Here is a 25,933-nt window from a genome sequence, read left to right on the forward strand (position 1 = left end):
CGCAGCTACAGAATGTCGTCTTAGGTGGGCGTGGCTGTGGTAGAGCCGATGCTGTGGCGAGCGTGGCTGACGTATCCGCAACTCAATTCAGTCCCACTTCTCTTTTTAGTCTATAACGTCAGAACAAGTTTATCCTCAAACTTCGCGGGATTCGGCTTCATCAACTAGAGCTGGCTTTAACAGTTTTCTTGCTTTCGACCAAGGCGCCCCAATTTGTTGCCCCCAATCACAAATCTTGGCTCAATCTCGCCTTGGCGCCCCCGGATGCATGTTTGAAGCGTGCAGGCCTCTAACGCTATGAACACGCCTGTTCAGCATATGCGCGAGATCGTGATGAGAGATGATGGAGGATTTGCAGTCACTGGGTACTCAACTACAGGGTTCACCTGGTAGCCAAGAAATGCCCGTCCGAGGCAGCTGTTGCCTCCCATTTCTTGGTTCTTCATTTCAATATCCATCGCTGCTCATTTTCCGGTTTTTCTGATACAACTCGGAGAACGGCACTGAAACCCTGGTCGCGGAATATTATGCAGGTACTCGTGAGCTTGAATGTCAAAAGTCGGTCGTTTCGGTAAATCATTTATGCATTTGCCTCAAGATTCGAATGGATCGGGTAGCTGTCCAGGCTACAGTCATGACCTGGTTCCTGCGCTCCTTTCAACATTACTACATACTTAGGCCATTGTACCTAATACCCGAAACCCCAAGACATGCCGCGTGAGCTTGAGGCTCAGCTCTGCACAAACGGTGTTTGCCAAAGAATGGGTCGGCCTCCGTTTGAGAACTTGCTGTATTATTCCCGGCGGTCTCGTGTAGGGCTAGCTGAGACGTGGGATGCTGTACTTCCCTCGCCTTGCATGACGTAAGCTAGGGGGCAGCTGAGGCCACTACATCTGGAAGCTCTGAATGCCGTATTCACAAAAGCGCCCCAGAAAACAGCTCGGACTGGGCGATATCTACACTAGGTGCACAGTGTATGACATATGGCACTGGTACAGAGGCCGCAGTAGCTTGACTGACATCAATCTGAAGCACGAATATTTGGGTACAGGTCCGTTTCTGGTCCGTTAACTGCGCTGTTGGCTGTATCGATCGATGGCCTAACTACGAATAGACGTGCCTCCACCATTCTCCAAGCATACGAATCGCCAAGGCCCGGAGCTAGGGCGGACAGTCCGGGGTGAAGGGGGTGTGCGAATAGAAGTCATCGTCAAAGGCCCCAGTGCAATGCAGTCAGCCAAGATGGACGGCATAGCATGGCATGGTTCGTTTCTAACTGTCTCGGTCTGTGTCCATAAAACGTCTTGACTTCCAGGCTTTCTATTCTTTCTCTCCTCCTCTCTCATCCATCGCTGCCAACCAATTCGAGATCAGACTCTCTGTCACCAAACAACAAGCACTTCTCAGTCCAATCTTCTCATCATCAACAACACCAACATCATGAAGTACTCTGCTGTCACTCTTCTCGCTGCCCTGGCTGCCTACTCTCAGGTACAATACTCTGTTCCCTAAGGTTCGCAGACTTGTCTTGCTAACATAATACAGGCCCAGTCCATCTCCATCCCTGGCGGTGACGAGGTCTCTTCTATCATTGGCGACGTTTCCTCCCGAATTGATGATGCCTCCTCTATCATTGAGGACGTCTCTACCCGCGTCGGTGATGAGGTCTCTTCTCGCGTCGGCGATATCTCTTCTCGCATCAGCACCGCCACTGAGACTGGTGCTTCTACAACCGTGACTGATGCTTCCACCGTCACCGAATCCGCAGAGACCGAGACCGAGACCGGATCAAACACTGTCGACACCAGTGCTCTCGCCAGCGTGACCAGCGCTCTTGCCAGTGCCTCCAGCGCCATCGAGGATGAGATTGCTTCTCTCAGCTCTGATCTCGCCACTGCTACTGGTACTGCCAGCGAGGCTATTGAGTCCAAGATCGCCGAGGCCACCTCCAGGGCAGGTGCTATCGAGAGCAGTGCTGGTGCTGCCGCCAGCAGTGCCACTGGCGACAACGCTGGTGCCATGCCCACTGCTGCCGTCGCTATGGGTGCTCTTATGGGTGGTGCTGCTCTCTTTGCCAACATGTAGATTGGCATTTACGGAAGACAACAGTAATAATGAAATAAACGGTCAAATCTTCACGCGCCATCATTTTAACCAACATGGAGCTCTTGTGTATATCCAATTCTGATGAAGCAAGGATATGACAGGGTTCGGGATCTTAATTAACTAGCGTTGCACATCTGCCGTTAGTGTGATGAACAGGGGAATCTGGAATTGAGGGATGCCAATGTCTGGTGCAGCCTTTGTAACGGTGACTTTGTCAATAGCATTACTTACATGAAACGTTCTCGACCTTCGATACTAAGATAAAGATGTTTCGTATTATATGTTAGCCCAAATGATGAATTTCTGTGCTTTATGCTCTTTTGTGCTCTCAATTGCGTGAGTAATGCAATGCTATTGCCTGCTCTTCTCTGTGATATGTTGCAGTCTCAGATTTTCCCTTCAGCTTAATCAACTCTCATTGACCCCCTCGATAAGTGGCATGAGATGTGCATAACGGTTTCGCCCCAGGATTTATGGTTTCGTGAGCTACTGTCGCGGCTAACTTCTACTTGTATCATATAAGCTAAAACTGAACGTCTGGTTATTGATATTGGACATTCCACTTCGTCTTTCAATCACTCTAGCTTGAGGTTGTTGTTCAAGTCAATGACTTGCAGTGAAACCATCACACCTTGACGGCACAACTACAAACCCAGCGGGAAGAATTTCTAGCAAGTCGACTTTCTTGTCGATAGTGATCTTCTGGACTCAAGTGGCGGGAATAAGGAGGTGCTGTGAGATGCGCATTCCAGTCATGATAATGCAATTCTTTCTCATCTCTGGTGGCTAAGAGAAAGGAAAGTTCACTCTTTCATGCTTATATCAGTATGATTCTATGGTCACTTCCTTGATTTCAACCTCCCCTGAGCTTCACTGGTTACCAATGTAGTAGTCCAACTCAGTACAGAGCGCCAGGACAGGTACCTGTAAGACAACCAATAAGCTCCTGTTTTCGGCGGAAGAAAGGTAAAATAAAACTCTACGTGGACGTCTTCATACTTACTATGCACTCTTTGGGAATGAGTATGTCAGGCCTGCCAGCGTCAGCGAGCTCGAGAAGAACCATAGGCTCCGCCGTATTCGAATACAATTATAAGAACTTGGCTCGCAAGGTCTATTTGAACCTTCAGAACAGCTACACGATTTATTTTTTCTTTGCTCTCAACTATTTACTCGGTATGGAGCTCAAATCAGAGAGGAAACACACTGAGAACACAACCTTGTCAATGTCAGCCGTTTGCGATTCTTGACTTTACAGCTAATGAACAGGAGCTGAGGAAAGGAACAACATTTCAAGCTTACTTCAGTGCTTTTCATCTCTCATGTTATTCCGATATGAATCTTGGCCAGTGTAGTGGCTTGAGCAAGACTTGAATATGGCTGCTATGAATAGTGGCTGTTCCCTAAGAGGGCTTTGAAATCCTTCGAGCCTAAGTTACTTCGAAGCATATGAATAAATGATTATCCCAGTACCGTGCTGAAATATGCTTCTGAACCCCATCTGTATCTAATTGCATTATTTCCTTTAGTACTTCCCTAACTTGTCTGTACCAGGTGCTTGGTATGATGGTCATGTCAAGGATAGTGACGGGGTAGCGGAATCGGGAAATGGAACCAAAAACTGGCTATCTGTGTTCCGAAGGATGCATGGCTATCCTATCCCATTAAAATAGTCGGTATATGCATTGAGCACAGTCCGCATTTGATTGTTTATCTCATACAAGCTTACCAAGCCATGCAACTCTGATCCGGGAGAATCATCACAGTCAAATCTACTGGCTGTAGCATAACCATGTATTATATACTATATAGGAATATCATCATGTCTTGGGCCTACTCTCCGTCCATAACTTATCGATAATCTGGAAGACGGCCGTCACGCCCTTCATGGTCTCTTCATCCACCTGTCCACCCAGCTTTTGCTGGATCTTGTCTGGATGCCATCGCACACGCTCATCCCTGAGCTTAGCCACAAACGATTTTTCTCCTATCTCTTGTGGATTCAGTCCATTGACAAAGAACTCACGCACAGTTGGCTCATCCACGTCTTCTATGCGACCGCCTTCAACCGGCCATGCAATTTCCGTAGGTGTGCCCTCCCAGTTTATCCAAGCTTTCGTGTAGTCTTCCCATCGTTGTTCCCAACGTCGACGTTCTCTGCGCTCCTCTCCACGACGGATACTATATTCCATGTCCTCTTGGAGTTTCTGCGCGCGACGATCCTCGCTGGCTTTGCGCTTCTTCGCCTCTTCACGGCGAGCACGCTCCTCAAGCAGGCCAGCATTTGTCTTTTCCCACATTTTCTGACGTACATAGGAAGCGTACTCTTCATCTGTCATTTGTTCTAGGTGACCTGTAGGCCCTACGCGCTCGTTGGGGTAGACGTGGACGGGTTGGCCATATACACTTTCCCAGTATGCAGCGCCCTCATCATCGGCCATAGCGTCGAATAGAGATTCACGAAATGCTGCGTCGGGATCTAGAGGCTCTGGCTCATGAGGGTTTTTTGGTGTGGGAGAGCGATGTCGCCGACGGTGTCGGTGTCGGCGGTGACGGACAGGTGGACGCCCATGACTGTCATCATCATCATAATCTCGATGCCTATGTCTGTCTCGCGATCTTCGACGAGATCTATGGTGATCCTTCAGCCGGATGCGTGAGCGCCTCGGCGCTGTGGTGTCCCCTTCGTCATCTTTATCATTGCGCTGGGCGTCGGTGTGCTCTGATGTCGCATCGAGCGACGGCTCTCTCTTGACGTCAACTGGTGATCGCGATTCGGGAGATCGACTCCTCCTTCGGCTTTTGGGCTTGTCAGGGTTGATAGAGGAAAGGATATGGCGTCTACGAGGCGACTTCTCGGTTTCGCCCATCATGTGAGGGCCGTGTAGTTCGAAGGCATTGAGTCAGTGACGCTCTTGGCTTTGCGAGTCTGAGAATTTGTAGTTGTAAGTTAAAGTTTCGATGTGGGGATTAGTTGTTGCTGGTGCACAGACCTTACTTTATGTTCATACCATGATTATCCATCGACTTGAATGATGGTGAACCCAACAAATAGGTATGCACTGAAAAGAAAGTATAGGCTCTACTAAAAGTCGATGGGTATGAGGAGCCCTTGTGGTGCATGTTGTTTTAGTGATTGCAGGTATGGTTGTGTGTCAGAGAATTGTATTAACTTTTGTGACCGTCAGACTGAGTTACATGATCCGAACTTGAGATGTACACAAGGTTATTCATTTCACCCAAACAGACGAATCCTTCAGGGAGCACTATCGCGATATCCAACCGACTATCATAGAAGTTCAATAATACTTAAAAGGTACTATGACTTGAGACTGTACTGGAATACAATGTCTAGTCATCCTGTACAGGGTAAGCAGATTTAGCGTGTTGATCAGGAAAGGCTAGCATCCACAGCCAGTTATTCGCTATCAGACAGTACTGGGTTTCTAGCATCTACTCCAGTTTTGGTGTGGTAAGATAGAAAAAACGATAATTACTGAAGGGTACGGAGGTACTAGTTGTGGAAATAAACCTTGATAGTCCACCCACTACAGAACATTGACCATTACGATAAGGAGGCAACTTGGAGTGAAACATGGGCCGCCGACCACTACCTATTATTCGCATTCACTTCAAGTCGAAAGTTCTACACACCAAGACCCCCATGCTAGAAAACAACGTTGCCCTCTGAGGGAAGTGATACTGATATCTTATCTCACATCGTTAATCAGTTATAGTCGACGCTATTCCAAAAAGTATCCCTTCCCCTGAATTCATTGTCTCCATGGGTTGGCCGCTAGGGGGGATTTTAAGGGTCTAGATGCCCCGCAGCGGCCAATCGACAGCTAGCAAACCGTCGCAGGGCTGGTATTGATCCAATCCATTTCAAACAGTGTCCAGGCTGACTGACTCTGATGAGCGAGGCCAGATAAATTTGTTCGACACCCAATACCAACGCCAACCTCTTTCTTGTCCGCTCCGCCCTTGCGTCTTGTCTGTCGTCGATACTGCGCTTCAGTCCCTCGATAAGCGCATATCCAGATCGTTACACTTGACGACAATCAGTGAAGACCGCAACATGCGTGGATAGTCTTTACAGCGGCACCTCTTTTCCTTCTGTTCTGGCATCAGTCTTTTGCGCATAACTACCCAAGAGTCAATTGACATCGCATCAACCATGGGAGGGGTACTATTACTTCTAGGCCTATGCGTAAGTGAACCTCGCCCATTCGCCGATAAACCATTGAGACTGACATTTAATCAAGCTAGTCATGGCTTTGGCGTACGTGCGACCTCGACCATAGACTCATGCCCTTCCCGTCAATTGCTAACATGCCCAACAGCTCATTCCTCGCCGGAGCGCTGCCCCTTTCAATGTCGCTTTCGCAATCACAACTTCGATTACTCTCGAGCGTCGGTGTTGGAATATTGGTCGGGACTTCACTTATAGTCATTATCCCCGAAGGAATCGAAGCTGCAACCGCGCCTGCGGAGGCTGCTCACATGCATCGAGTTCGAAGCCTGGTGCGCCGAACCCCTTGGAGCCATGCCGTACTCACACGTGGACTCCCTGAGTCAATTGTCACAATAAGTACCGGCTCAATCGAGAAACGAAATGACGAGTTGGATACCGAAGCGCTTGTCCGTCGCATTATAAATGCAGCAGCGGGGAATGGTCGAGTCAAGCGCGCCGATATTGAGGCCGCCGTTGAAGCGACAGGTGATGATACTCCAGCCATCCCAGGAGCCGGCGATACCACAAAGGATAGCACTACCGACAACAAGGGACCAGAAAAGGCGGAGAGTGGAAAGGATGGCCAACAGAGCCATGACGGGGACCATGAGGCGGAGCATGATCATGATCATGAGCATGAACAGGAGCATGAGAAAGAGGAAGCGCATGAGCACGAGCACGAACATGCCGTTCCCACATTCGAAATTGGCTTCTCGTTGACTCTGGGTTTTCTGTTAATGTTCCTGATTGATCGACTTCCGCGCCATGCGACAGAGAGTCTTCATTCTGCACCCCAGACCCGCCATATCAGCCTCGACAACCTCAACGGTGATTCCGCCTCGGTTGACGAAGAGGCGGATGGGTTCCTGGGATCCCTGACACCTACTCCGCGACGAGCGCGCAGCCTGGCAACGACCACTGGACTGGTTATCCACGCCGCCGCCGACGGAATTGCAATGGGTGCCTCGTCGACCACTTCAGATATGAAGCTTGGCTTCATTATCTTTGCGGCCATTATGATTCACAAGGCTCCTGCCGCCTTTGGCCTTACTTCACTTCTCCTCAAGCAGGGTCTATCGAAGCGAGCTGCTCGAGGACATCTTATTGTATTCAGTTTGGCCGCACCCTTTGGTGCGTTGACAACATGGACATTGATCACTCTGTTAGGTGGTGGTAAGGTTGAGAGTGATCACTGGTGGACCGGCATGCTACTCCTCTTCTCTGGTGGCACGTTTTTGTAAGTTAAGCATGTCTTTCTTGACATTCGTCACTGACATCTCGATAGATATGTTGCTATGCATGCGATGCAAGAGGATACTACCCCCCATACTCATGACCACGGCATCAACGGCTATGCAGACAGTAGTGCCGCAGCCCAGCGGAAACTAAAGGGACCGCAGATGCGCGATACATTGGCCACCATGGGTGGTATGCTGGTGCCACTTCTTACACAGTTTGGCCACCACCACTAAGTCGCAAGCACTTCATTTGTCTTGTATTCCCCTGCTGCGCATGTTGAGATTTTGGGACGGTATGTGGTGGAATACAACAGCCATAGACAGAGTTTGGGATGACATGACGCTTTTCAAGATTTCTTTCTGTTTCGGAGCCGGCGAGCTCACTTTCGCTGCGTGGGAAGGGACCAGAATAGACTCATGAGCGATTTTCACGGCGACAAAAGCCGGGATGGTGGAAAGGAATTTATAGGGACAGCATGGGACATTTACGGTTCCTTGGGTTGCAATAGCCGCACAAATAGTACTCTTGAGATATGTTACAGGCGTTCTTGACTGCGGCTGCACAGCATCGCTATCACATGCCTCAAGGCCAAATTCTCTATACAAGACTGTATCTTTGTGTCACTTGATCACTGCAAGCAACTCCGGATATATCAGATCGCATCTGGTTTCAACGTAACCCAGCCGCAGCCAAAAGGAGATATGCCAATGGTGGTTTTGGTTGTGGATTCATCTGGTTCAACCTAGGTTTCAAAGAGGAGCTTTATAAAACCAACTGAGCTCTAGGCAGGGATACAAGGACAAAGCTGCTTCACACATAGTCACAGAAGCAACAAAATGGCCTGATGTTTTTGTTTGAATGATACGTAGAGCATTCCAAAGTGAAAATGGACAGGGGATGCTGAGATAGTTTATTAGTTATTGTGGAGGGTGGGTTTAATTCTCCGCGTTTGTAGATTGGACGATCCGATAACTTTGGGAATTTAATAAACAATGTCTTGGTAGGGCGTAAGACACGAGAGAATTCACATAATATAAAGAGATTGACGGCCGTTTAGGACAACTTGACTAACAAGACGTTGAAACAAGTTAACAGTGCTTAGGGAAAAGCCAAGATTGGTGTTCGGTCAAGTCCGCTCACACTTTTCTTCACAGCCTCTACGAAAATAGCAAGGGGCTCAGTTCATTCAGCTTCAAGGCCAGGGTCCTGCAGTGCTTGTTAGTCTCGTTACAGGATTGATATGTAGCTTTTCCAAGGCATTATGCGTCGTTAGTGTGGTACTACTAAAAGTTAAATCTTCAGGGCGGATCAAGGAAGAAAAAAGGTTGGTCGCTGACGCCATTGGCGCTTCTGGTGAATGTTCCGAGGTCTTCTTTTCTTCGATGTACCAAGGTATCCTCTCTGTATTGACAACCGACAATGTCAGAGAGTGAGAATTTACAGCATCGTGGCTTGCGCCAGAAGTTTGGATGTTGGCGTTTGGTAAACGTTCATCCATGTGATATTTCTTACCAGTCCTTGCAATAGATCATAGAGCCAACAATATGTTATGATATGTGGTGTAGATAAAACCAAGGTAACATGAACCCTCGTATATCAATGATCCTCAAACTCCTTGCACCTGATCGTCCAAGAAGCCTTGAAGAGGGGTTCGTCAACACACTCGACACGGCATCCAATCCCATCTTGTCGAGAGCCGCCTGAAATGTCACATCTTATCACATGGCTATACTCGATGGGGGAAGCGTAGCGATGTCTTGCAGGAGTTTGCAGTGCGGAGTCCCCCATCTTTGCTCCGAAGATATGTACATACTATGGTACAGCACAATCGTAGCTGATGCTCACATGTCATGAACAAGACACAGCTGCAGATAGCGTGTGTGAAGATCGACGTAATATCAGAGGCTGAGGGTCGGTGAAACCGTCATGATCAATGCTGCAAAAAGTCAACAGCCACGAACTGCACCTGAGAATGGCGCACGGCTTCAACCACCTACACTATGCAGGAACCAACAGAGGTATCCAATCCCTTCGTTGGGTACAATCTGATCTGGTGAACGGTGGAGATGATCAATTCGATCCAAGGTAGGATTCATTTATTCAGGGTTGACGGAGGCAGGGCCAGGGAACTACTGTAAAAAACGACCAGACTAGGATCTGTTTCACTGTTTGAAACAGGTTTGGCATCTCATGTTTCAAAATCAATTTCTCGATGAATTGAGTTGAAGCGTTTGCGGGTTGAGAACAAGATTAAAGAATGTACTTTTATTACTGAAGCGAGATTTTTTCCAATGGCGGGAATGTGATTGGAACGTCCCTGCATTGAATGAGCTGAAGGAAGAAAAAGCAATGAACAGAGCGGACTTGAAGTGCTAGGTTGGTTCCTGCGCTTCTCTCCTTACCTACCTCAGTCTATTCCATCCACTTCGAGGTACGGAGTATAGCTTACTTCCGTCTGATATTAAATGGATGCTGCTCGTACTGTAAAACCCTTCGACGACACCAGAAAAAGGAACGAAATTTGATCAAGTTCCGTTTTCGTTCACGGACCGTCTTGGGCTTCAAAACTGCTTCGTCCTACCGTAGTTCTTTCTCTCAATCGATCGTCCCTTATTCGGACAATTTTCTCTTCCTTTGTCTCGCCTCCACTTCTGCATCTGCTGCATCTGGTCATCAGATTGATTCACTTCCTCGACGCCTCAGAATCGAGTCGGTCATCTCGTCTTGCCTTACAAAGACGGACAAACCCATTATACGTATCATCCCATATCCTCGGTAAGACAATCTCGCACTCTCATTGTGCGCAATCCTTTTCTCGACACAAACTTCCATACCCGGCTTTGCCAGCTCAACTCAGGAGATATCCTTGTGCCGGTCACGGCGACAGCCGACATAATCATTGTCAAAAACGACACCCAAACAGAAAGGCAAAGGCAAGGGAACCGCTACAACAAGGCCCTGAACTGTACTGCAACGAATGCCGTTTAGCGCCTCTACGATCCCGCCATCGTCCTTGGCCTGCACCCGACCCACGCGCCAGGTCATCAGCCAGTCCCAGGCTCATTCTGCGAGCCAAGATTGTCATCCCAGAACAAACACAGGTGTTCCCGTCCCTGGACGTGTACCGGTACCGTACCGCCTGTCCGTCGGCTCTCTCCACTATCTCTAGTGACTATCGCCATTCACCGTTGGTTTCTGCTTTCTGCACCCTTTCCCTTTTTCAATATCTGCACCTAATTCTGTTCGAAGCCAACACAACATTCTTATACCGAGCTTTTGCGCGATTATAAGCGATTCGCTCTATCCTACATGTGCTGACATCCTCCTCGAATTGTTGGCAGAGGCCTCGTACGGCTTGCTTTCTGTTTCCCCACCCACGATCCATCGTCGGCCTCCCCTCGATATCAGCCGTTGTCGTTCAAGTAATCCACCTCCATCAAGTTGTTGATCCTCCTCACAAACCGTTTCAAAGTCTGTATTCCAACCCACACCAACATCTTGGAGGGCGACGACCCGGGTCATGGCCGGTTACCAACGACCCATGAGTTTTTCAGAAAGACGAGGAAGCGCCCTCAGTGACGACTTGACCCTCGGCACATCGACGAACCCCATGGTAAACCACCGCTTGGAAAAGCTGCCTCAGCAGCAACGGCACTTGCGTGGACCTCCTACTCCCAGCATGTCTACACCCGCCGCGGACTTTGATCAACAGCTCACTGGCTCACCTCCACCGCCTCCCACACCCGCTGCGTCTCCGGGACCATCGCATTTCCAACCAGATTGGAGTGATGCGGCTGATGACGAAGACTTCTTTCTTGCCAAAGTCCGGCAACACTTCAAAAACTGTTCCGGTCCTCAGAGGACTCGAGTCCTCGCCGATCTGCTGAACCTCTGTACCAGCCAGCAATTGAGTTTCGTTCACCAATTTGTCAGCCCTTTGTTGAAAAAGGACCCCTTTACAAGTCTGCCAGATGAACTGTGTCTTCGGGTAAGGAACATCCTTATATCATTGCTTTCCCTAGATCCGGTGGGCTTACTCACATGTGTAGATATTATCTTTCATCGATGACCCAAAAGTTTTAGCACGAGCCTCGCAAGTTTCCAAACGATGGCGAGATCTCCTTAGCGACGACATGACATGGAAGAATCTTTGTGTCAAACACGACTACGGCCGCCGACTATCAGAGGTCTACACACACGCACCTAATTCCTCATCGAGACCATCAGTACAGGCTCTGCATGGACTCGATGCCGACATGACTAGCAGCAGCAGTTTCCCAGGCGCGCGCCCTTATTCTTACACCTCAGGGACCCGATCGTTCGAGGGCTCGAATACCTCTGGTCGACCCAGGTTACGGACTTACAAGTCTCACTTCAAGCAGAGATATCTAGTTGAAGCTGCTTGGCGATCTGGCGGTACTAGCACAACGCGGAATATTACCCAAGAGGGGGGCGTCGTTACAAGCCTGCATCTGACACCCAAGTACATCATTGTGGCACTTGATAATGCCAAGATTCATGTGTTCGATACTGAGGGAGACTCGCAACGCACCCTGCAGGGACATGTTATGGGTGTCTGGGCCATGGTTCCCTGGGATGATACTCTGGTCAGTGGAGGCTGTGATCGCGACGTGAGAGTATGGAACCTCAAGACTGGGTAAGTTGAGAGTCATAATCAGTCTCGATCATTTGCTGACAGGATATAGTGCCTGTTTACACACCTTGCGAGGTCACACATCGACAGTTAGGTGCCTGAAAATGGCAGATGCAAATACGGCGATTTCTGGATCCCGGGATACCACCCTAAGAATCTGGGATATCCGAACCGGCCTTTGCAAAAATGTTCTTGTTGGTCATCAGTCCAGTGTTCGGTGTCTCGAGATCAAGGGTGACATTGTCGTATCCGGTAGCTACGATACTTTTGCTCGAGTCTGGAGCATTTCCGAGGGCCGTTGTCTTCAAACGTTACAGGGCCATTTTAGTCAAATTTATGCCATTGCGTTTGATGGTAAGCGAGTCGTGACGGGCAGTCTGGATACCAACGTGAGAATTTGGGATCCGAGTTCTGGGTATGTGTCTCTTCAAACTACAGATAATAGCTACTAACAGATCGAAGTGAGTGCCTGGCTATTCTCCAGGGTCACACGTCTCTTGTTGGACAGCTTCAGATGCGCGGTGACACCTTAGTTACTGGTGGATCAGATGGATCGGTTAGAGTTTGGTCATTGAAAGAAATGTGTCCGATCCATCGTCTTGCAGCTCACGACAACAGTGTCACCAGTCTGCAATTTGATGACACTCGAGTCGTGAGTGGCGGCAGTGATGGTCGAGTTAAGATCTGGGACCTCAAAACTGGACATCTCGTTCGTGAACTCATCGCGCAAGGTGAAGCTGTCTGGCGTGTTGCCTTTGAAGATGAGAAGTGTGTTGCTTTGGCCTTGAGACACGGCCGTACAGTCATGGAGGTAAGCCGATATTGAACGAGGGCTATCCACGCTCAAGACTGACTTTGATAGGTGTGGTCGTTCTCACCACCCGAAGATATGCTCTATGACCGCCCACTCTCGCTTCAACAGCGGGTACTGGAGGATGACCCCAATCGCCCATTGAGCGCCATGGCTATCGACTATCGCACTTCGCAACAGACTTTGGCCAGTTCTAGCCGAGACGCTTCAACCCAGGATGTCGAAATGAACGACGCTGGCCCTTCAACTGCCCCATTGCAGGGCGGTACGTTCTTTCATGACGACTGAGCTGGGAGTTCGGTGATCTCAACGATGGCCCTGCGTCAACCATCGTGATATGACATCGGCGAGCACCAGCATTTCAAGCGTACCCGATTTTGTGGATTCAACATTTAGTATCGAAGACGGATCCGGTCATCCGCACTGCATTGCACTATATTCTTTCTTCGAATTGTTGTAGAGGCGCCAAGGGTTTTTGAAAGCATGTTTTGGGCGTTGCTGCATCACCACCAGTTCACAAAATATGTTAGTTATGGATGGATGATCATGCGAATTTGCATGGGAGTATGACAGCATGAATCAAGGGGTTATGGGAAACTGGAGCCACGGGAATGGAATACGGAGTTGCATCTGAAGGCGGCACGGACTATATCAGAAGCCAATGTCAGCGTTCTGGTCTTTGACATTGATCGTTATCTTTATCATAATACCACATCGGCGGCGTGTGTATAGAACGATTAGAAATTAGCCCAGTAATGTTGGGTTCCACCAATAAGACTTGCCAATTCTTTGCCTTTTTATTTTGGAGCTAAGTGTGAGTTATAAACTGCCATCATGGGCCATGTTTTCGTTCCTGGGAGGTAAAATCGTTGAGCCCGAATATTTCCAGGGACTGAGAGTACCCTTAGTAAGGGACTTCCGACCTCCACCAGCAAAACCTATTGTCGTGGCTCGGAGGTAGAAGGGACGATGTGGATAGAGCCCCACATCGGCGAGAATTACACCGACGAAGTGGTGTGTCACTTGGACGGTCTTGTATGGAGCAAAAAGATGGTCAAGAGGTGGTCTTTTAATAATCGGAAGACGCGTAGGGGCTTTTTAGCAGACCTTATCGATATAAACATTTCCTCGGAGAAGATTATCTCCTCAATTGGACTGTCTGGAGGTATTCAAAGAGAACGCAAACATGTACACATCACGTGACCGCTAAGCCTATTCAGGACTAGACCTACCAACAATTGGAGGCCAAGCTCAACGCTCTGCCGCTCAACAGCGACTTTTTCTGAGCTCCATCCAGCCAAGTCGCAGTTATCAACTCGACAACGTCCTGATCCCTCAGTTCAATTCTCCATATCCACGATGTTGTCTCGAGCTCTCCGTCTCCCCAGGGCTGTGCCTATGCGCACCAAGCTCGCCGCTCCCACTTACACTGCCATTCGCTCTGTCACCACCGATGCTGCTTCGGCGTCCCTGAGCCACTCAGTCCCCAAGGTGAGAAAATGCGCACTTTCCATCCCGCGAGGGTCCTTCGGAATACCCTCGCCCGACACTTCGCCCTCCGCAATGCGCCCACGAACCATCACTGACTCTTCGACTGCTACAGTCCGATGACGAGCCTTTCTCTGTTAACCTCAGCGATGAGAGCTTCGAGACCTACGAGCTGGACCCCCCTCCTTACACCCTGGAGGTGACCAAGAAGGAGCTGAAGGATATGTACCGCGAGATGGTCATCACCCGGTATGCAATACCATTTCCCACGACCTCAATACGACATTTACTGATAATCCCGCAGACAGATGGAGATGGCGGCCGATCGTCTGTACAAGGAGAAGAAGATTCGTGGTTTCTGCCACTTGTCTACCGGACAGGAGGCTGTTGCCGTTGGCATTGAGCATGCCATCACCAAGGAGGACGATATTATCACCGCTTACCGATGCCACGGCTACGCCCTGATGCGTGGTGCTACCGTTCGATCCATCATTGGTGAGCTGCTTGGCCGACGTGAGGGTATCTCCTACGGAAAGGGTGGTTCCATGCACATGTTCGCCAAGAGCTTCTACGGCGGTAACGGTATCGTCGGTGCTCAGGTTCCCGTTGGCGCTGGCCTTGCCTTTGCTCACAAGTACAATGGCAACAAGAACGCTTCTATCATCCTCTACGGTGATGGTGCTAGCAACCAGGGCCAGGTCTTTGAGGCTTTCAACATGGCCAAGCTCTGGAACCTCCCTGCCCTCTTTGGCTGCGAGAGTAAGTCAATATTATAAGAACGAGCCAGAGCACTACTGACAACTCCACAGACAACAAGTACGGTATGGGTACCGCTGCTGCTCGTTCTTCCGCTTTGACCGACTACTACAAGCGTGGTCAGTACATCCCCGGTCTGAAGGTCAACGGTATGGATGTCCTTGCCGTCAAGGCCGCCGTCAAGTATGGCAAGGAGTGGACTGCAGCCGACAAGGGACCTCTCGTCCTCGAGTACGTCACCTATCGATATGGTGGTCACTCCATGTCTGATCCCGGTACCACCTACCGAACCCGTGAGGAGATTCAGCGCATGCGATCCACCAACGATCCTATTGCTGGACTCAAGCAGAAGATCCTGGACTGGGAGATCACAAGTGAGGAGGAGCTCAAGAAGATTGACAAGGAGGCTCGTGCCCACGTCAACGAGGAGGTTGCTGCTGCTGAGGCCATGGCTGCGCCTGAGCCCAAGCCTGAGATCCTGTTTGAGGATATCTACGTTCGGGGATCCGAGCCCGAGTACATCCGTGGCCGTATTCCCGAGGAGAACCACTACTTCCAGTAGAGGAATTGAGCGCGAGGCCGTACCACCATAATGATTTGAGCACTTGTTGCTTGCTGTAATATACATCCATGATCTATCTAGAAAGAGGCCTGGCATGGTCCGAAAATGGAGAAGGGCGAGGACCCAGGATTGCTTTTTTCGTGTTACTCATGGATGTCTCTTTGTCCTACTGTGGTTTTATATCAATGGCTTTCTCAAAGTTAGAATCAATAACGAAAGAAATCACCTAATATCATGATATTTGGCGAGCCATCTCGGCCTATCTCCCCCGAGACAACAAGAGCTTGCAGGGGCCCTCTAACAATTAATTAACGCGCGCTAATAAATTTGATCGACGCCTTACCTAACATGGGAACAGCCGGGTGCACGTCCTGCCTTACTAGGCAACCGAGTCACGTGGAGCAGGCATCTCGCGCGTTCTGGTCGCACCTGCCTTCGCGAATGGCAGCTAATTAACGCGACAGGTTGCCTAGCGGGCGCGTCATGCTACTCAGTGTTAGGTCAACTCGCGGGCTCACAATTGCCCCTCTCTTTCTACAAAACACTTCCAGATTAATATCACGACCTGTGAATTGTTGTTCTTTGTGTTCGTTGCGTTTGTTTTCGACAAGAATTCCAGGCATCATGGCACCAAAACAGGCGACTCTCGGGTATGTCGAGTCCGGACAGAGCACAATCGGGTGTGTGGAGGGACAACTAAAAGTTAAAGATTCTATCACTGACCAAGGCCAATTGGTAACTACAGGAAGTTCTTTGGGGCAAAAGGTGCGCCTCCTCAACAGACAAAGCTCTCCTTCAGCAGCAAACCCAAAAAAGAAGAAGTGAAGGACGAAGAGGAGGCTGACATGAAGGCCAAATCGGGCTCAGATTCTGAGAAAGGTATTTTGCTACTTCGATGAAATCCTACGATATTCTAAATATGGATCAGAAACAAAGAAGCGAGCAAGATCAGAAGACAAGACCAAGCCCGAGCCGACGCCCATTAAGAAAGAGGAAGTCGATGACGAGAGCGATGGACCTGTCACCAAGCGAGCACGACGAAGTCGAAAGCGAGTTGAGGAAGAAGATGACGATGAGATGATTGAAGAAACTGTGAAGAAAGAGAAACATGCATCCCCCAACAAGTCAAAGGTCGCGAGTACACCCCCAAAAGTCAAGTCGCCCAAGAGGTCAAAGGCAACCCCTAAAGCCAAGATGGCCAAAGAACCTACTCCTGAGGAGAACGACGAGTCTGCCAAAGAAGAAGCATCGACAGCTTCAGCTTCAGAAGCCCAGCTTGACGACGAGGCAGATGTCGAAGATAAGCCTGAAGTTGCTGCCAAGGCTCGCGAGAAGGTCCAGACAAAGTTCAAGTCCAAGACGAAAGACCCCTATCCTGACTGGAAGCCCGGCACCCCTATCCCGTATGCGGCCCTGTGTACAACGTTCTCTCTTGTGGAAATGACCACCAAAAGATTGATTATTATGGAGCATTGCTCTCTGTTCCTTCGCCAAGTCATGCGCCTGACCCCTGAGGATCTATTACCTACAGTCTTATTAATGATCAACAAATTGGCTCCTGACTACGCTGGTATCGAGCTTGGTATTGGCGAGTCGTTAATCATGAAGGCTATCGGCGAGACGACCGGACGAAGCCTCCAGGTGATTAAGGCTGATCAGAAAGAAATTGGTGATCTTGGATTGGTGGCTGTAAAGAGTCGATCAACCCAGCGCACTATGTTCAAGCCCAAGGCTTTGACTATCAGGGGTGTGCATCAAGGCCTAATGAACATTGCTACTGTCACTGGTAACGGTGCTCAGGGGCGCAAGGTGGATGGTATCAAGAAGCTTCTTGCTGCAGCTGATGCCAACTCCACTGGCAAAGTCGACATCACCAAGGACAAGGGAGGACCGAGTGAAGCCAAGTTTATCATTCGATTCCTGGAAGGAAAGCTGAGACTTGGTCTGGCTGAGAGAACCGTTCTTGTTTCTTTGGCGCAAGCTATTGTTGCCCACGAGGCAGATGCCAAGGGTAAGGTCCCTAGCACCTCAGATCTTGAGAAGGGTGAATCAATTCTCAAGACGGTCTACAGGTAAGCCACGTGAACCACTGTCGATGACCCATACTTACAAAACACAGCGAACTTCCGAGTTACGACGTGATTATTCCTGCAATGCTAGAACATGGGATCATGAAGCTTCGGGAAAATTGCAAGCTCCGACCCGGTGTACCTTTGAAGCCCATGCTGGCCAAGCCAACCAAGGCCATTACTGAAGTACTCGATCGCTTTGAGGGACAAACCTTCACCTGTGAGTATAAGTATGATGGCGAAAGAGCACAAATCCATTATGTGGCAAAAGATGCGCCTCAAGAACTAAACGAAGCGAGTCAAGGCGCCGCTAAGGAGGCCGCTGCTGGTGTTGCTAGCATCTTCTCCAGAAACTCCGAAGATCTCTCCAGGAAGTATCCCGATATTCTTGCCAAACTCCATACCTGGGTCAAGCCGGACACCAAGAGCTTTGTCCTGGATTGTGAGACAGTGGCCTGGGATGTCGATGAGAAGAAAGTGTTGCCCTTCCAGCAACTCATGACACGCAAGAAGAAGGACGTCAAGGTTGAGGATGTCAAGGTCAAGGTTTGCGTATTTGCATTTGATCTGTTGTACCTCAATGGAGAAGCTGTTGTCGAGAAGGCACTGCGTGAACGACGTGAGCTCCTCGAAACCGCGTTTAATCCCGTGGAAGGCGAGTTTTCCTTCGCTACCCACATGAACGGCCAGGAACTGGATGAGATCCAGGTTTTCCTTGAAGAAAGTGTCAAGGCATCATGCGAGGGTCTGATGGTAAAAATGCTGGATGGGACTGAGAGTGGATATGAGCCCAGTAAGCGAAGTCGTAACTGGCTCAAGGTAAGAATTCGAAACTGCATTACTAGAATCTGTATGACTGACTGCTATCATAGATCAAGAAGGATTACCTCTCAGGCGTCGGTGATTCCCTGGATCTTGTTGTTTTGGGCGCATACTACGGCAAAGGCAAGCGTACATCTGTTTACGGTGCATTCCTTCTGGCCTGTTACAACCCTAACTCAGAGACATACGAAACTGTTTGCAATATTGGAACTGGCTTCTCAGAGCAAGTCTTGGAGGATCTCCATACCCAACTCTCTGAGATTACCATTGATAGGCCTAAGCCTTTTTACTCACACTCTTCTGGTGGTCAACACCAACCTGATGTCTGGTTTGAGCCTCGGTATGTCTGGGAAGTCAAGACAGCCGATTTGACCCTCAGTCCACGTTACAAGGCCGGTGCTAAGGAAGGTGTCGACCCGTCAGGAAACAAGGGCATCAGTCTTCGATTCCCTCGCTTCATCCGTGTGCGAGATGATAAGAAAGCTGATGCTGCCACGACAAGTCGCCAGGTTGCTGAAATGTATCGCAAACAGGAGAGCGTGACAAAGAACAAGGGCCCCTCTGTTGATGATGACTTTGAGTATTAGAATTAGTGTTGTTCTCTTTGGCTTTCTCAGAGGAGAAGTTTATGCATTGGCTGGTATGTTGCTGCTCCGGCGTTGGTTTCATTCTATATCAGGATTTCAATCAAGCATGGGAGTTGCACGCTGAAAGAAAAAAAAGGGGCTATTTTGACCTGACCATTACTTCATGATAATTTAAGCGATTTTATGACAAATGCTCAGATCTGATTCTACAATGTGGTTTGTTTCCTGGCGTGCAGTTTTTGGTTGCACATAAGGGAATACTGGCGGGCTGAATCGATGTCTGTCATGCTTAGGGAATGAGAAAACATCTAACACTAAGCTTAGATATAAGTAATGTAAAGATTTGCTAAGCCTATATTGACTATACCAAACTATTCTTGTTATTTAGAATATAGTCCTTTTTCTTGCCTCCCCTTGGCATATAATATTCCAAGAAATAGGCAAATCTTGTGACAAAGCCCGAAGCGCATGATGGCACATAATGGTTTATTTCGGAAACTGAGATGGGAGGTCAGCAATATTTCAGAACAAATTTGGATGAAGCGTTGAATTGTACATATATATAGCCTATCAAGAACAGCAAACTCGTCTATATGATCAAAACCAATATACCCACGACCAATCATACATGACCCAGCATCAAATCTATAGGCTCCTTTTATAACATTGGCTCTTCCCCTTGTATGCTATCCCCATCATCGGCACCATCGCCATGTAATAATCCACTACTTTCACCGCCGCCATTGTCGTCTGCTATCCTGTCGGTCACGCCAGTCTCATGACCAGCACCGCTGGGTGCCAGACCCATGGTGCGGCGTGTCTCTTCGGCACCATTGAGGACATACCAGACGTCCTTCTTTGTCAACAAGCCCTGCAGAACACCGCGATCGCTGAAGAGAAGATATCTCAGGCCGAGCTTTTGGAAATATGTAGCGACAAGGTGAAGACTTGTATGCGAAGCCCGGGTAAGCGGTGTTTGGTCCATCCAGGGGCGAAGATCCAGGGTTGTGCGTGGATCTGCCATGGGCTGGTGAGAAAAGAAGGCTTCAGTCTCAGGGGGCAGCAAACGAGGTGCTTGCGTTGAGGCTGAGAGATTGTATGCCAGCTCGGCACGAGAGATATATCCAAGAAAAATGGCTTCTCGGGGATCTGATATGACGGGGAAACCGCGGTATGGGTGCATCTCGAGGATAGTGGTGAGAGATGCGATAGTGTGACCTGTGGCAGTAAGAACTACAAGATCCTCGATGCGAGTCATGACTTGAGAAGCTGGGATGTCAGGAATAGATTCGTTGTTCTCACTATTGTCGAGAAAAGGATATTCGTTGAAGTGAATCCACGATTCGTAGATACCGCGACGAGAGAAAGCATCGCCCACCCACTTTGATATCATGACAGCGATCATAATGGGGAGAACATAGGTGAGGGCGCCAGTGAGCTCGAACATAATGACGACAATAGAGACGGTCAAGCGAGTTACTCCAGCAAGAGATGCTGCTGCTCCGACGATGGCGTATGTACCTGGTGTAACGCAGGGTATATCAGGTTCGCATGAGCCAAATAAGAAAAATCCAGGGTGATTGGTAACCCAAATTTCCATGATGATACCTACAGCGCGGCCTGTCAAGGCACCAATGGCCATAGAAGGGAGAATAATTCCGGCGGGAATTTGGAGACCGAATGTGACAGCGGCGAGGAAGAAGCCCAATACTGATGCAAAGACCAGAAGGACAATGGTCCTGGCCGAGGCAGCTCCTGTTCTACAGAGGCCGATGGGGTCGTCGAGAACCTGCGAGCATTCTGAAAAGAGGTTGGAGACGAGCTCAGTCGTCTGCACCTTCATGTAGAAGTTAGGATAGTTGATGAGGGCTGTGAAGAAGGCCACGATGAGAACCTGGACGATAGGGCCTGGGATCCATCGGTTTGACTTCTTCCAGCGAGCAATAGCCATGTTGAGTCTTATGAAGAGACCGCCATGTATGCCCTGGAAAGGAAATACTGTTAGTTACTTTTTCTGTTCGTGCTTGATATTGGACTTACACCCATGACGCCTAGTATGGCGTAGGGGAGCAGCTCGAAGCCATGCCATCCAATGCTGTAGTGAACTTGATACAAGACAAGCTTGCCAGATCGAAAGGGGTCGAAAGCCTGAAGAACAACTGCAGCAGTCATGGCACAGACAAAGCTCTGCCACATCGTCTTGTCTGGAAAGTAATAAGACAAAGTCTGTAGAGAATTAGTATTGGTTGGGGGGTTGGGGCTGAGCATAACTAACCTCGAGACTGAACAAGACACCACCGATGGGGGAACCAAAGGCAACTGAGACACCTGAGGCGGCAGCAGCCGAAAGAACCTCACGTTTGCGAGCTAATAGCGTTAGCTGATGACAACTGACTGCATTATAGGGAAGCTCTATACCTTCATTGTCATTGATGTTGCGGAACAATTTCGTAAATACGTTGGCGCAACAGCAAGCAACATGAATTAGGGGGCCTTCTTTACCCAACCACATGCCTGATGCAACAGCAAGAGCCTGTGATGGTGTCAGTAGTGAGCTGGTAAGCAGTGTAAACTTGACTTACAAGACCAAGAGACTTAATAATGAGTGTCCAGAGTCCAAGGAACCGTCGAATGACGAAGCCCCCCAGAACAGTCTTGATTTCTGGAATACCACTGTGCTTTGCGTAGATGGCATATTCCTGGACGAGAAGTGCTGCGACATATGCAAACAGCATCTTCCAATCGTTAGCCATATGAGGTAGTAGAAGTCACGGGGGTCCAGTGTGCATACCGCGAAAGAAACAAAGAAGAAATACTCAATGAACCACTTGCCACCTTTTGAATGGACTCCCAGAGCGTCGCCCCAAGTCTTCCAACCGTCACATTTGGAGCCTTGGTCATAGCCATAACAGCAGAACGCCTTATTTAGGTAAAAATGGCCTCCTTCTGGTCCACTCGCGCAGTATCCTTCCTTCAAATCTCCAAGCCAATCGGTCGTGACGTTGATGACAGCAGCAACAGTGCCTACAAGCATACCCGTCAAGAGCAGGACGATCCAGACTTGGCTGGCATCAATGAGGCGTCGCACATAACCTATAACCCCAGACGCACTCGAGTATAGCATGCGCAATCTCTGGCGCTCTTTTGTGTACTCGAAAATCCAATCGATAGCCGTAAGATCCTCGTAGCCGACTCGACGCCCTGGTCCCTCGACATACCAATCATGCGGCACACCATCCTTGGAAGCTTCGTTGAACATGACAGTCTCAGGGCGCGGGGGAGTATTAGAGCTTGAATAAACAGCTGGAGACGGTCCTCTCGAGGAGGCATGCGGTCGTGAACCTGTGATGGCGGAGAGAAGTCTAGAGGGCGCAGACCAGAGCGAGGGACCCTGCCTGCGTTTAAAGGTCATGGGTGCACTCAGATTGCTCTGAAGTGGATCGTCGCCGAGCACATGGTCTCGGTCGCGAGACCTACCACGGCCGCTGTCATCGCTGGCGTCGTCGTGAAGGAAATCGAGCTCGTCGCGATCGTCGGAATTGGAGTTTGGAGTATGCGACGAGGACGAGGCGGAAGCAGAAGCGGAGGCGAGGGCGTAGGGGTCGTTTTGAGACGCTCCAGACATGATGCGGCTCATGACATTGTGATTATGCGGTGTAAGAGCTCACAGCTGGCCCGGAGTCTTTGGCTTGTGAGAGACTGAAAGGGAGAGTCCAGATAAAGTTAGATACGAGGTTGTTGATGTCCATGTCAAGTGCGCTATTGACTAGGAGGGTTCAGTGGAGGACACGCAATGGCTACAGTTGGTCTGGTTGGTCGTTGTAAGGCTTGGATTGCCTAAAACGTCGACTCGACCAGCTGAAAACAAGCATCATGGCGTCGGGCGGTTGTTTATAGCTGAGACAAGGAAGAGTTTATTTAAGAAATATTGAAACATTCTATTGTCTCGAGTTGCATTTTTGAGGCTCAAGTTTAAATACTAACTAAAGCAATTGCCTGGTCTCGCGAAGATCTTGGCTTTCATTGTCCTTGTGGAAACTAGCTTAAAACACTTATTTATATCACATTCCTAATAGACTGATTAGTATATGATAGTACGGAACGGTATACTTGGATCTCAATAATAATTAGGATTTATTCATCATGTAAAATGAATTCGTTGATATCACCCCTTCCATAAATGTTGGAGGTTTCTAGAATTCATCTACGGAGGGGAATTTATAAATAGTGGGACCCAACAAAGTTGCTGCAAGTCAAGTCCATCAACACTCTTCTCATCTTAGCAACTATTTTCACATACAGCCAAGTCTTTATTTATCTCAAGACACTCAAGTGTTGCAGTCAGCGTATGGAAACTACAGCTCTGTATCCGGAACTCGACTCACTACTACAAAATAGGGACCAAGATGGCTGAAAATACACAAAGTACTGCTTCGCAACCAACAGACGTCAACAAGATACAATCACTTCTCAAGGCCAAAGATGATACCCAAAGATTTGTAGGACTAGCCCTCCTAAAATCTCTTCTCGACAGCTCAGAACAACTTCGCCAAGATGAGCAAACAGTTCAAGGTCTATGGTCCAGTCTCTCACCCAAGTTCCTCGACCGACTACTACGCACAGGCTCAAAGCCTTCAACTCAGAATTCAAAAGAGATGTTGGATTTGGCTGTATCTGTCTTGTACATTTTCTCCATTCTTCTTCCCGACCAGGCTAAGAGTGACGCCAAATTCATCAACAGAATCCCCTTGCTCGTCAATGCAGTTCTCTACAGGTATGAAGCCTCGCCAGGCAAAAGGAACAAACTAATGACTGTTTCAGCTCTGAAGACACCACAAAGTTAATACTTCAACTACTACATACGCTAGCAAGCTCACAGCAAGGAGCACAAGAACTTATCAATGTGGAAGACTTTAGCTCCCTTACCGAGATCGCTCCTAGCCATGCACAGGTTCTGGATATCTTTTGCTTTGCATGGCTCAATTCTATGACAACCATTGAAGATCCCTCTACGCTGGTGAGGCAGATTGACGACACGATTCAAAGTCTGGTCTCATCATTCACTGGAACTGATGCTGTCACTCTTCTCGAGTTCCTTGGTTACTTTCTTCGGCATGCCAACTCTTCTGTGCGTTTTCCACACCTTCTCCGAGAGAATCATCTAACCATTTGCTTCAGATTCTTCCTCAGCATCCCAGGTGGCTCAAAGTAGTCGTTAGCTACATTCAAAACCTCGTCACAAGTAGGCCAACACCTGAAGCCCGAGCGGCATATACGAATGCCACAGCCTCGATACTCCAAGCTTTCCCGTCCGAGGCACCGAAGTTGGTGTTTATCGACGACAAAAAGGATGACAAGGCCTTCTCATACCTACTCATCAACCTCCTACTCATTGATATTCGCTCTTCGGCTCCCACTCTTCTAGAACAGCTAAATAAGCCCGAGTACCCCAAAGTCTCAACACGCCTCACATCTGCATTCGACGTCATCTCAATCTTCATTGGATACCTCGTGCAGTGTTTGGAAGACGAGTCCATGGAAACCTTCTTCATGACCCCCGAGAACCTCCTTAAGCTCCGTAAGGGCATTTCCGAGACAATGTCTCTCACAGCCGAGTATCTTCGCGATCGATGGGATGCTTCTGTTGCCGGAGCCATGGGACTACATCCAGACGCTCGTACTGGCACGATAGACACATCAGCTGGAGTCCACCACACACTCGCTTGGGACTCAATGAGAGATAATGCTGATGATGATATGTTCATACTTTCAGCTGTGCGAGCGTTGGCGCTCTGGCTGCGAGAAGAGGAGAATGATATCCTGCGAAAAGAGGCTACGGGTTTGATGGATATGTTTATGGATCTTTACAAATCCAGCTCTCAGCATAAACTCGACTTCCGATCTCCGGTCCTCGTGGCTCTCGAGGGTGTGACTACGCTACCCAAAGGTCGCGAGCTGTTGCTCGCCAACGAAGGGTGGACAATTCTCGCTCACGATCTGAACTCTATTCTGCAGCATGCCTCACAGACTTGCGGAGAGCAGGAGGTTGCTCGGGCTACAGACATTGTTCGCATTCTGCTTCCCATAGTTGAGCAAGAATCCAACGGTGTTCCTGAAGCTTGGATGGATCTCATCACTTCAGTGGCAGCATGGGATGTCCCTGACTCAGGATTACCACCCCAGGTACAGGAAGCAGTAATATCCTCTTTGCAACTTTGCTGCGCGGTGCTTGTAGCGGCGAACCGGGGCATGCGGCAGAGATATAAGCACTCTATTGCTGCTATCTATGGGATTGCGTCTCAACTTGCTAAGCAAGTCAGTCAGGGTAACCCTGAGAGGGAAATGTTAGAAGACGTTCTTGCTACATTGGGTTCGTTAACGCAGGAGTGATGAAAACTACGAATTACCCTTTCAGGCGTACCAATATTAACACGACGTTCATCGAGCTAAATGTTGTGAAGGATGGATAGTGCTTATGTCAATACGTTAAGCGCTTAAATACACCTTCAGTGGTCGTGTTGTTCTGTCCTACCCCTCACGAGATTGTGGCATCCCCTTTGGCCAACAGTAACTTCATCAATCACGCTGACGAAACGCGGGCGTTG

The 25,933-nt window shown here is 49.0% G+C and overlaps 8 protein-coding genes across 19 annotated transcripts; 6 read left to right on the forward strand and 2 right to left on the reverse strand.

Annotated features, from left to right (window-relative positions):
* The first annotated feature begins 124 nt into the window (after positions 1 to 124).
* Positions 125 to 2,416, forward strand: FOIG_05229 (uncharacterized protein). 2 transcript variants are annotated; one of them, XM_031203747.1, is made up of 3 exons: positions 125 to 1,051; positions 1,115 to 1,491; positions 1,546 to 2,414. In XM_031203747.1, the coding sequence occupies exons 2-3, from the start codon at positions 1,441 to 1,443 to the stop codon at positions 2,083 to 2,085; spliced, it is 591 nt and encodes a 196-aa protein (XP_031067326.1). In that variant the 5' UTR covers positions 125 to 1,051; positions 1,115 to 1,440; the 3' UTR covers positions 2,086 to 2,414. The 2 variants fall into 2 exon arrangements, with proteins under 2 accessions (XP_031067326.1, XP_031067325.1); XM_031203746.1 differs by having other exon boundaries at positions 125 to 1,491; positions 1,546 to 2,416.
* A 1,386-nt stretch (positions 2,417 to 3,802) lies between these two features.
* FOIG_05230 (uncharacterized protein) lies at positions 3,803 to 5,256 on the reverse strand. The gene has a single exon (XM_031203748.1). The coding sequence runs from the start codon at positions 4,977 to 4,979 to the stop codon at positions 3,927 to 3,929; it is 1,053 nt and encodes a 350-aa protein (XP_031067327.1). The 5' UTR covers positions 4,980 to 5,256; the 3' UTR covers positions 3,803 to 3,926.
* Positions 5,257 to 5,660: 404 nt separating this feature from the next.
* Positions 5,661 to 8,424, forward strand: FOIG_05231 (uncharacterized protein). 7 transcript variants are annotated; one of them, XM_031203749.1, is made up of 5 exons: positions 5,661 to 5,973; positions 6,026 to 6,316; positions 6,372 to 6,388; positions 6,450 to 7,577; positions 7,626 to 8,424. In XM_031203749.1, the coding sequence occupies exons 2-5, from the start codon at positions 6,284 to 6,286 to the stop codon at positions 7,810 to 7,812; spliced, it is 1,365 nt and encodes a 454-aa protein (XP_031067328.1). In that variant the 5' UTR covers positions 5,661 to 5,973; positions 6,026 to 6,283; the 3' UTR covers positions 7,813 to 8,424. The 7 variants fall into 7 exon arrangements, with proteins under 7 accessions (XP_031067328.1, XP_031067330.1, XP_031067331.1 ...); XM_031203751.1 differs by having other exon boundaries at positions 6,030 to 6,316; positions 7,626 to 8,293; XM_031203752.1 differs by having other exon boundaries at positions 6,035 to 6,316; positions 7,626 to 8,293.
* Positions 8,425 to 9,937: 1,513 nt separating this feature from the next.
* Positions 9,938 to 13,844, forward strand: FOIG_05232 (F-box and WD-40 domain-containing protein CDC4). 4 transcript variants are annotated; one of them, XM_031203756.1, is made up of 5 exons: positions 9,938 to 11,567; positions 11,629 to 12,236; positions 12,286 to 12,648; positions 12,696 to 13,044; positions 13,096 to 13,844. In XM_031203756.1, the coding sequence occupies exons 1-5, from the start codon at positions 11,100 to 11,102 to the stop codon at positions 13,330 to 13,332; spliced, it is 2,025 nt and encodes a 674-aa protein (XP_031067335.1). In that variant the 5' UTR covers positions 9,938 to 11,099; the 3' UTR covers positions 13,333 to 13,844. The 4 variants fall into 4 exon arrangements, with proteins under 4 accessions (XP_031067335.1, XP_031067338.1, XP_031067336.1 ...); XM_031203759.1 differs by having other exon boundaries at positions 12,286 to 13,044; XM_031203757.1 differs by having other exon boundaries at positions 12,696 to 13,844.
* Positions 13,845 to 14,147: 303 nt separating this feature from the next.
* On the forward strand, positions 14,148 to 16,169 carry FOIG_05233 (pyruvate dehydrogenase E1 component subunit alpha). The gene is made up of 5 exons (XM_031203760.1): positions 14,148 to 14,209; positions 14,265 to 14,535; positions 14,648 to 14,781; positions 14,837 to 15,291; positions 15,342 to 16,169. Exons 2-5 carry the CDS (start codon positions 14,404 to 14,406, stop codon positions 15,848 to 15,850), a joined length of 1,230 nt encoding a protein of 409 aa, XP_031067339.1. The 5' UTR covers positions 14,148 to 14,209; positions 14,265 to 14,403; the 3' UTR covers positions 15,851 to 16,169.
* A 139-nt stretch (positions 16,170 to 16,308) lies between these two features.
* FOIG_05234 (DNA ligase 1) lies at positions 16,309 to 19,679 on the forward strand. 2 transcript variants are annotated; one of them, XM_031203762.1, is made up of 5 exons: positions 16,309 to 16,500; positions 16,596 to 16,729; positions 16,779 to 17,922; positions 17,970 to 18,738; positions 18,792 to 19,679. In XM_031203762.1, exons 1-5 carry the CDS (start codon positions 16,334 to 16,336, stop codon positions 19,326 to 19,328), a joined length of 2,751 nt encoding a protein of 916 aa, XP_031067341.1. In that variant the 5' UTR covers positions 16,309 to 16,333; the 3' UTR covers positions 19,329 to 19,679. The 2 variants fall into 2 exon arrangements, with proteins under 2 accessions (XP_031067341.1, XP_031067340.1); XM_031203761.1 differs by having other exon boundaries at positions 16,314 to 16,530; positions 18,792 to 19,519.
* Positions 19,680 to 19,820: 141 nt separating this feature from the next.
* FOIG_05235 (chloride channel 3) lies at positions 19,821 to 23,128 on the reverse strand. Its single transcript, XM_031203763.1, has 6 exons — positions 22,120 to 23,128; positions 21,911 to 22,063; positions 21,747 to 21,861; positions 21,604 to 21,695; positions 21,369 to 21,554; positions 19,821 to 21,312 (listed from the first exon to the last, which is right to left on the reverse strand). Exons 1-6 carry the CDS (start codon positions 22,963 to 22,965, stop codon positions 19,987 to 19,989), a joined length of 2,718 nt encoding a protein of 905 aa, XP_031067342.1. The 5' UTR covers positions 22,966 to 23,128; the 3' UTR covers positions 19,821 to 19,986.
* A 606-nt stretch (positions 23,129 to 23,734) lies between these two features.
* FOIG_05236 (uncharacterized protein) lies at positions 23,735 to 25,718 on the forward strand (the record flags this gene model as incomplete). The annotated part of the gene is made up of 3 exons (XM_031203764.1): positions 23,735 to 24,102; positions 24,150 to 24,456; positions 24,507 to 25,718. 3 exons carry the CDS (start codon positions 23,735 to 23,737, stop codon positions 25,716 to 25,718), a joined length of 1,887 nt encoding a protein of 628 aa, XP_031067343.1.
* Positions 25,719 to 25,933: the final 215 nt, after the last annotated feature.

Source organism: Fusarium odoratissimum (assembly GCF_000260195.1).
Source record: "Fusarium odoratissimum NRRL 54006 unplaced genomic scaffold supercont1.6, whole genome shotgun sequence".
NCBI classification, from domain to species: Eukaryota; Fungi; Ascomycota; class Sordariomycetes; order Hypocreales; family Nectriaceae; genus Fusarium; species Fusarium odoratissimum.

Coding starts and splice junctions, on each gene's coding strand:
- FOIG_05229 (XM_031203746.1), top strand. CDS start 1,441: ATGAAGTACTCTGCTGTCACTCTTCTCGCTGCCCTGGCTGCCTACTCT. Junction 1,492..1,545: donor CCCTGGCTGCCTACTCTCAG/GTACAATACTCT, acceptor AACATAATACAG/GCCCAGTCCATCTCCATCCC.
- FOIG_05230 (XM_031203748.1), bottom strand. CDS start 4,979: ATGATGGGCGAAACCGAGAAGTCGCCTCGTAGACGCCATATCCTTTCC.
- FOIG_05231 (XM_031203749.1), top strand. CDS start 6,284: ATGGGAGGGGTACTATTACTTCTAGGCCTATGC. Junction 7,578..7,625: donor TTCTCTGGTGGCACGTTTTT/GTAAGTTAAGCA, acceptor ACATCTCGATAG/ATATGTTGCTATGCATGCGA.
- FOIG_05232 (XM_031203756.1), top strand. CDS start 11,100: ATGGCCGGTTACCAACGACCCATGAGTTTTTCAGAAAGACGAGGAAGC. Junction 12,237..12,285: donor GTATGGAACCTCAAGACTGG/GTAAGTTGAGAG, acceptor GACAGGATATAG/TGCCTGTTTACACACCTTGC. Junction 13,045..13,095: donor ACGGCCGTACAGTCATGGAG/GTAAGCCGATAT, acceptor TGACTTTGATAG/GTGTGGTCGTTCTCACCACC.
- FOIG_05233 (XM_031203760.1), top strand. CDS start 14,404: ATGTTGTCTCGAGCTCTCCGTCTCCCCAGGGCTGTGCCTATGCGCACC. Junction 14,782..14,836: donor CGCGAGATGGTCATCACCCG/GTATGCAATACC, acceptor ATAATCCCGCAG/ACAGATGGAGATGGCGGCCG. Junction 15,292..15,341: donor TGCCCTCTTTGGCTGCGAGA/GTAAGTCAATAT, acceptor ACAACTCCACAG/ACAACAAGTACGGTATGGGT.
- FOIG_05234 (XM_031203761.1), top strand. CDS start 16,334: ATGCTACTCAGTGTTAGGTCAACTCGCGGGCTCACAATTGCCCCTCTC. Junction 16,730..16,778: donor GGGCTCAGATTCTGAGAAAG/GTATTTTGCTAC, acceptor AATATGGATCAG/AAACAAAGAAGCGAGCAAGA. Junction 17,923..17,969: donor ATTCTCAAGACGGTCTACAG/GTAAGCCACGTG, acceptor TACAAAACACAG/CGAACTTCCGAGTTACGACG.
- FOIG_05235 (XM_031203763.1), bottom strand. CDS start 22,965: ATGAGCCGCATCATGTCTGGAGCGTCTCAAAACGACCCCTACGCCCTC. Junction 21,555..21,603: donor GTGTCTTGTTCAGTCTCGAG/GTTAGTTATGCT, acceptor AATTCTCTACAG/ACTTTGTCTTATTACTTTCC. Junction 21,313..21,368: donor CCATACTAGGCGTCATGGGT/GTAAGTCCAATA, acceptor TTTCCTTTCCAG/GGCATACATGGCGGTCTCTT.